At 53.3% G+C, this 8,624-nt stretch overlaps 2 protein-coding genes across 2 annotated transcripts; both read right to left on the reverse strand.

Annotated features, from left to right (window-relative positions):
- Positions 1-2,613: 2,613 nt before the first annotated feature.
- PG986_009443 (uncharacterized protein) lies at positions 2,614-4,060 on the reverse strand (the record flags this gene model as incomplete). The annotated part of the gene is made up of 5 exons (XM_066845665.1): positions 2,614-2,766; positions 2,841-3,046; positions 3,122-3,388; positions 3,451-3,558; positions 3,883-4,060. The coding sequence occupies 5 exons, from the start codon at positions 4,058-4,060 to the stop codon at positions 2,614-2,616; spliced, it is 912 nt and encodes a 303-aa protein (XP_066698063.1).
- A 1,738-nt stretch (positions 4,061-5,798) lies between these two features.
- Positions 5,799-6,815, reverse strand: PG986_009444 (initiation-specific alpha-1-6-mannosyltransferase; the record flags this gene model as incomplete). The annotated part of the gene is made up of 1 exon (XM_066845666.1): positions 5,799-6,815. One exon carries the CDS (start codon positions 6,813-6,815, stop codon positions 5,799-5,801), a length of 1,017 nt encoding a protein of 338 aa, XP_066698064.1.
- Positions 6,816-8,624: the final 1,809 nt, after the last annotated feature.

The raw sequence follows: 8,624 nt of genomic DNA on the forward strand, positions 1-8,624 counted from the left end.
AGAGGGTGCCCAATACTGCCCGCAGTGCCTCTGGGTGGCGGGCTGGTAGCGTTGGGCTCGGATTGGCTTTTTGCTGGCCATTACCCTGAGATTAGCAACTAATATTAGGGGAGTCCTTAGGCGGTGGAGCGAAGCCGGAGCTCCGTGCCCCCCTCAGGTAGGCGAAGTAGGTGGTACCTGTCAAACAAAAACGGTCCCCGCCGGACCATTTCAGAATGCATCAATCCATCAATGTCGGTATGTGTGTGCATGTCCAGAATGCAGGAGGAACGGACATACATACGTACTACGCCTGCGCCAAGTAAGTAAGTACGCACCACATAACATCTGAGTACTTGTATCTGCATCTTTCTGTGTCCCCTCTACGCTGTGAGAGAGTTGATCGTAGCCAACCCTCAGTTGCTGTGGCGCTCTGCACAGCACAGGTACAGGAAACAACTCAAAGCGAAGAGGAGGCCGGAGAGGCGGAATATTGATACACGCCATATCGTAGTAGTAGGCCGATGATGCTAACACGGCGGGTCAAGTCGCATCAAGCTTGCAAGTTGCCTGTTCCCCGGCCACATGCGTCAACAAAGCCAGCTGTGAATGAGATTGTTCGGCCCTTGACTTGAGCATGTGGAAAGTTAATTCGAACTCGAGCTGCCGTGAAATGGAGCAGCCGAGCCCCGATAGTCGCTGACCGGGCCTCATTGATCGAGATCCCACCAAACTCTTTCAGGCCACTCACTCGCTCCCACGCTGTTCTTGTTCTCCATGAGGCAGGCCCCCCCAGCCCTCATAGGCTGGTTGTCACGTAGTAGTCAGGAACGTCCCAGCGATCCTCTCTCGCCCGCTGACACACACACACCCCCACTCCCATTTCAGCCCAACCAGCGGCTCGCGACGGCCTTTCCAGAAGCACAGAAGACTGACATGTAAGTCAACTGTCTCTCCCTTCTGGCCGCAACATCCGCATTGGCTCTTTGGGTTTTTGAGGTCCGGGGTCGTCATGCCCGAATTGCCTTGGCCATGGCCGGCACGTTGTGTCTTCCCCGGATCTTACAGGCTAAAGCGGATCAGCCAGCTCCTCCTTGGTTTGGTGAATGTAAGTATACTTCCCGAGTACGTATTACCTGCCAACAACATTTGACATCCACGCCAGTTCCACCACAGCCCATGTCCAATGTCGTGCCAGACCACCCCAGGCATGTATCTCACTCATGAGAGCCGGTTGCCCTGGTTCCTGCCCCTGAGCCGTCCTGTCATCTACTGTAGGAACTGGGGCCGGCGGCATCGACAAGTGTGAGGCGTGCAAGCGTCCAGCCTTCTGAGTGGTCTAGTCTGTCTGACGATCTACAGTAGCTGATGATCGCGACACTAGAAATGTTCTTTAACCTGGGGGTTTCCCTTCAATGGCCCCACGCGGGACGTGTTTCCGAGAAGTGTTTACCAGCAGCCCGATTTTGCCGTAGGATCAAGCATTGTCGGATTGACAACACGTTGCCCCATACAGCAACATTATATGACCAGGTATTGTCTAGAAACAGTTCCCGGAAGCATGTTGACATGATTAAACTAGACAGATGCCGTAGCTATATCAGCCATATCGATTGCGGTCCGGGGCTTGACCAAGCGGTCGACAATATGCATCGTTGTTGCAGGACTTGGGATGTCCTCGTGGCCAATCAATTGGCAACGTGCTCAAATCGATGCCGGAGATCCGATACGATAGGTTGTTTCCGAGACCAGATTACCAACCGATCGCCCTGTAGTTGATTCAATTGATTCAACGTCTCTGCCCATGGCTCGTTATGTGAACATTGCATCCGCCCACGGCTGCTGGTCTGTCACAGCGTCGGCCGTGTTGCGTCAGACCGCCGGATTGCTTTTGTCATATTGTTGGAAAATTACGTGAAATATGGATGGATGAGGTGATCCCAAGCCTGCCGATATGAACTATTTCTTGGCCTATAGATGTCCTCATAAACCCAGCCTACCCCCAAACCAGGCGTATACTATTAGCCCGTATGCGCCACTGATACCGGTAGATCACCGAGGATGCATCGCCCAATATCGTTGCCCTGCTTTAGACACGCGTACATACATGTCTCGGCCCGCGGCAGGCCGGCACTTCGGGGCCGGGCATGTCGAAAGCTATGGCCACAACGGCGGTTGTCAAGGTTGGCTCACATAAGATATGCAAAGACAGGAATGGTCATAAAATTTGACGTGACACCCTGTTGCGAAACCGCAAAAATATATTCATTATCTGGGGAAAGCAAGAACAAATATTTCCGTGTCCGAGTCTGGCAAGTGCCTCGCATACAATGAAACTCTTGCGCCCGCTCTCTGCAATTACAACTTCAAATATCTTCTGGGTATGTGGAAAACCAAATCTGGGTATATGTCTATCCACAAGCATCGCTCTCGCTCGCTGAAGGAAAAAGAAAACAGTGTAAAAAGCAGCCAGTAACGAAAGAACCGCTTGCATAATATGGCCCATGTCTCTTCCTGTTGTTGCTAATATCTCGCCGCACGACATTCGTTGATCCATCCGTGCCCCGTCTATCCGGCCGACCGGCTGGCTGTGTGTGTCCGTCCATCCGGCTCCGGCGGGCCACTTTGTCTTCTTCAAGAAAGCTCCCTGTACACGGTGAACCCCCACCGCTGATTATTATGCTCGTCGAGGCTCCGGTTGACATTCTGCTTCTTCTGGACGCGCCCATGCAGCTCCTTGAAGCCGTAGCACAGCGCGTTAATAAACCCTGTCAGCTGCGTCGTCGCCTGCAGCACCGACAGCAGCTGCGACTTGCCCCCTGCAGCTCGACCAGCCGGTTCGCGAGACCCGGGATCCACACCAGCATGTAGGTGAGCGGGTAGATGGACAGCACGAGCCATTGCCGCAGCTCTGTGTCAAAGTGGTGGTGGCGGTTGTTGTTGTTGTCGGTGCCCGCGGCCGAGCGCTGCGAGTTGGTCCGCGTGTTGCTGGGGCGGATGGCGAACTCCTCCCGGCTTGGCGTCTCGACCGACGACTCGAGCGAGGACAGTTGGAATTCTAAATCCTCTGTACAATGGAAGAGTGTGTTAGAGATGGTCTTTACTCTCCCCCATGGACACGTAATACGTGGTTTATACTCACTTGCTGATTGTATAGTAGCAGATGGCGAACTGATCTCCCTGATTTTCGGGCGGCCTAGCTGTGCGGACCGACTGTTGGTCTTCTTACGAGTCCGGACTCGCAGCATAACCTTGATAAACATGTACAAATAAATGCCAATGATGATAACGAAGATGGCAAAGCGCCAGCCATGCCCCAGGACATAGCGTAGATACGGAGGGTCGCCGGCAATCCAACACCAATTACCAGAGGCGGGCTCCATCTCGTTTAACGCCAAAGCGATGGTCCCTGACACGTCATGGTAGTTAGCGCCTTGAGTCTTTGGTTACTTATGCTTAAGAGATACATACCGGTCGAGAGAGGGATGATCCAAATCGATAAGCACACGCCAAACTTTACGAGCCTGGAGACTCGCATCGGCCAGGTATGGTAGTTGAAGGTAAAGAGAGTCACCAGGACTATGGCGAATATAGAGAAATCGGATGCCTAGTTAACACATTTGTTAGCCATATGGCACACGTGTGAAAGATATCTTATGTTGGCTTCGGAATATGTACATACCTGGACTGTGACCTGGCCGGTCCAACCATTTAGACTGCAGAGTGGCCCTTTCGATATAGGAATGTGCGAAGTGACGACTCTCACTCCCGAAACACTGTTATTTGTCGAATTGACAAACTCTGGAAGCAGGAAACAAATCCTGTTAGCACCCGGTACCGACTACAAGAAACCCCACCGGAATGTAGGCGCAGCAGCAGCAGCTTTGCTATAATACCACATACCTGATATCATCAAGTTGAGGACGAGCGCCTCGCGCAGCGCGTTCTTCTTGGCTGTTCCCCCTTTGACCACCGGCTTCGCGGTCGAGCTGAGCCATATCATCAGTACCAGGCCGGTGGCCAAGGACGACAGCAGGCTGAGCACCAACGTCGGTCCCGCGACGTGTTCGACCCAACCCATGTTGCTGCTCTTCCAGCGTCGTTGCAGCGGCGTGCTGAAGGTGTGGACTGGCGGCGGCAGGTCAGAATGACGACAACTCTGATAAGTCTCGTGTAAATTGCGGCAAGAGTGTCCGTCCTTGGGATTGTTAGCAACGCCATATATAACTATTCTCCTTCTGCTCCTTCTTGAGAGTGAGGCAAGAAGTCCCAAAAAGAGCCACGATATCAAAGTTTCTCCGCTGCTACTCCTCCCAAGGCTCGGGCCTCCCGTGGAGCCGTCACGCCTGGATGATCAACCGGAAGACGGATAGAGTTAAATAGGCATATTGGAGGTTTCACTTGCCAGTCTGCCTCGTCGCAGGGGGGTCGTGGTCCTCCACCGCAGCAGTTGATCAGCATTGAAGGTGCAGACGGGGGTGGCTTGGGCTTGTAAGCTGTGTCCGCGAAACACGGCGCGAGTCATGACCGCTGTACCAAGCCCCCGTTTGGAAGCCGTGACTCCACGCCGTTACCAGCGTGACGAACCGCACGCACTCAGCCCTAGCTTAATCCGCCAATGTTATTCTTAAGGCTCGTCTACAGTAGCGACGATCCCAAAGTCGAATTCCATCAGAGCTGCCATTTTGGTTCGGCACGCGGACTTGAAACCGCCCAACATGATGGGGAAGTGTGGAAAACCCCGTATCCAGCACCTGACGAAAAAGTCGCGTTTCTAATTCAACTCATGGTCAGCGACAGAACAAAACCATCATGATCGCCCAGAGAGCTTCTACTCGACCGGTCATTCCGAAGACAACTCATCCAAACACACTTCAGGACGGCGAGAGTGTTTTGCATTCGTCTGCCCTTTCTGTGCAAATTGCCAGGCCGGCCCAGATCCGTTCTCCGGATTCTGTATTCAAACGAGTATTGCCGCGCGACCTAGATCTGTTGACCAAATCAGGCTTTGTGGTGATTTCGATCGTCCGAAGATCTCATGCGAAAGACGTCAGTCTGACGCCGGGCTTGGTTTTGTATGGCCATGCTACGCGATTTCACTTTGGCATAAACGTTTCTCTCTCAACATGTTTCCCTAGACCAGGACTCCATAGCTTTAACTGCACGGCATAATAATATTAGCAACCTCCCAGACTTGATATAGCAAATTTCTATTTCAAGTCGAGTTGACCGGGATATGCTGGCTAAGCTTTCTTGGCGGTATGATACCGAAGTCAGCAGAAATCGGGTATCGACATTTTCAGATGACGGCAGGAATACTAATAGAAGCCCATCCAGAGCAGATATGAATATTCGATAATCCACGTGCTATTCGCGTTGGCGAACCATATGTTAGAAGTAAGTGACGGGTTTATCCCATCTTGGCTCGTATGTACAATGCTGGGGACTCAACCGGGTCCCGATTCTAAGGTCTCGCATCGCCCGCCGATGGCTTTCTTAGCCTCCGACCATTTCCCTGAACTCCATAAACAACCATCAACATGCAGTCTCTCGAGGTAACAAAATACCCTTGAAGTGATAAGAATCCGATTCTCTCTGGTAAGGTCATTGCGCCGTATGGGGCGCACGCGGACTTGGGAGTATTGTTGTAGAACAGTGGCTGAGAAATTTGAAAAATCACTCGGTTTGGTTCGTTCATGTCGTCATGCCATTTCTGTTTACTACTAAGCTCCCTCCTTTGTTTTTTTTTTTCTGGTTTTTGTTTCTGGTTTGTTTTATTTTTCGTGCAAGTCGAATTGCCTATCGGGTGTATGCGGTCTTTAAGTGCTCCCCCTCCACGAGCCACGGAACAGATGCTTCAGCATGGCCCCGTCGGGAATACTTCCGTCATTTGTTGCGCCCGAGTGCCCCTGGCCCATACCGAAGCCGTTAATGGGCAATATCAAGATGTCACCGACCAGCCTCGGCTCCGTTAAACCAGACAGATCCATCAGGTTGGTGATCTGGGGGTCGGCGCGCTGAAGGTGCTCGAAGACGATATCGGTCCAAGCCGCGGGCCCCGTCGAGTTGACCGTCTCGAAGTTTGTGGGCCGAAGGCGGGCCATGGTGGTGTTATGCAGACTTGTCAGATCCTGCAACGACCGCACGGCGCGGCCGACCATGGCGTGGAACAGGGGGTGTCCAGGCGCCGCGGCGATGGTCCACTGGCAGAACTGGAGGTCGTGCGGGATCTCGACCCAGCCCGCGCCGTCCAGCCGGTCAAACTCGATGCCGACAACGACGCGCGCTTCCCGCCTGTACCGCTCCGGCACCCAGAGGTCGACGGGCTTCAGCGAGACCGTGTCGATGTCGGTGTAGACGCCGCCCTCGCGAGCCAGCAGTAGGTAGCGCAGGATGTCGGACTTCAGGCCGTGCTGTGTCAGGGAGCGGTAGGTCTCGAGCAGGTCCTTTTCGTTGGCAAAGTGCTGCTCGACGTAGTCGTCGGACCACTGGCGCCCCACCAGGCGGTACTGGTAGCCTGGGTTCATGCCGATCCATGTCGCCGTGTCGCGGAGCTCTGGATTTGCGACATATTGCTCTGCAGCGCCTTCCTGAGGGAAAAAGATCTGCCAAATCTTCTTCGCAACGAGCGAGCCGGCTTCGGGTGGCGGTTTTGCCACTTCTGATTGGTGGTATTGTTGCTGCGTATATGGCGGGTTTGTGACTGGGCCGTAGTGACGATACGGGTTGTACAAGAGAAGGCCGGAAACTAGGAGGAGAGAGGCGAAAAGGACTACGGCGCTTCGCGGCCTGCGCCAGGCGGGAGGGAGCGCATTCCCTTGCAGCTGCTTCCACATGTCCATCCGAAGGGACCCAATCGTGGGCTGGTGATTATCCGACCTGTTGTTCCTCGGGTGTATCGGGCTGGAAAAAGAAACGAAACAAGTATAACGAGGTAAAACTGCCGAGAGAAACCAACAAAAGGAATACAGAAAGAAAAAGAGTTTCTAGCGGTGACAGGTAGTTTCGGTGATTAGGGACATACCCTGAGTGGCATGATGAAGGGGACCAAACGAAGGCGATCCAGCTTCGCCATGTAAGATGTCGAGGCTTAGCTGGATGAGAATGTCCAAATAATCACAAAGCCAGCATCGATACGACACATGCATATGTGTGCTAGGACAGGGGGGAGGGCACGAGAGGGGATAGGCTCTACCAGGAACCGCTCTTAGTTGGGCCTCGGCGACGGCCACTGTGTTGGGTGCGTTGGGATTGGGAAGTCTCGTGTGAGGGTGGAAGTGGACGCCGGGGATGGCAAGTTCGGTAGTGGACCTTGGACCCTTGTTTTGACCTGGGACGGAGGATTCGATGACTCGTATTGATACCTACTTACATATGTATACTTACTTAGCTACTGTATATACGACATATGTACTGTACGTCGTATTATGTATTGCATTGATTATCGGAAGATGATCGCCCTATACGACCTTTTACTGGGCTCGGTCCTCCAGTTAAGTGGACGCTGCCCTATTTCGTTGGAGCCGACATGGGCCTTATGTTCCTCTGCGCCCAAACGGGCATCGAAGCACCCATAACGAAATTGCATCCAGACCAGAAGTTTGGGGGTGCCTGTCGCGCATGGAACAGGCAGGAGGCCTGCACTTCGGGGCCATTGGAAGTACCTAGGCTTCACATCAAATCAATTCGGTTGTCTTGTCGCGCGGTTGCCAAGCGGTCTCGCTTTAAGCTCCAATAATAGGTGCCTAGCATACATACACTTTTCGGGGGCTGTATGATCATCGCAAATTACGTACATGCAAGACTTAATGTATTACCTGCAGGCTGCGTGCGGCACGACACGTCCATGAACCTGCGGTGCTTCCATTGGCGAACCTTCAAGCGCGCAGGGAGATCCCCGCTAGTCAGATGGCCTTCGTTGAGGAGGGGCGTCACTGTTGGTCTCAATAGCGGGCATCAGTTGGTTCTGACAAGACGCATACCGACATACCATTTGGGACAGTGCCGGTGCACAGGCTTTTGTCCCAGTGGCATGATCAGCAGCATATGCCCCAGGCCCCGTCCGTTGCACAGGGGAGAAGGCGGTATGAGCTGGCTGTTACATATAAGCTTGCTCCCACCGACGACCTACCGCGGCGATAGCCTGTCGGGGCCCGGGTCTACATCTCCACAGGCCACGGATGGTGGCTGCCCGGGGAACACGGAGGCCTGTACGACGGCCGATCGCGTTTCTCCGAATATGCCCTGGAGCGCCATCGCACGTCCGCTTCTGGCCTTGGTCTCATCAATTTTGGCCAAGATCGGGCGTAGCGAGAAGGAACAGGCACAATGTAAAGCTATGAATAATAGCAATTAGATATCATTATTGTTCGTATCGTTACGGCACTTGTGCGCAGCTCGCTGCATGCATGCTTCAATGCTGCAGTTACTGCTACCCATAAACAGTCCCGAGGCGGCCTGGAACGTCGATGCGCCCGCTACTAATCCCAGAACTCCTGACATGCGATATCTTCGTAGAATGGGTATCATAAACAATCCTCCTATCGCCGGTCTCCGCAACATCCTAATTTGGTGGTCGTTCATGTGATAATCCTTAGATGCTGGTTCCCGCCAGAACAACCCCCGAAGCAAATTGACTCCTAGAA

This window comes from Apiospora aurea (assembly GCF_038362705.1).
Source record: "Apiospora aurea strain CBS 24483 chromosome Unknown utg000006l_segment0_segment0, whole genome shotgun sequence".
In the NCBI taxonomy this organism is placed as follows: domain Eukaryota; kingdom Fungi; phylum Ascomycota; class Sordariomycetes; order Amphisphaeriales; family Apiosporaceae; genus Apiospora; species Apiospora aurea.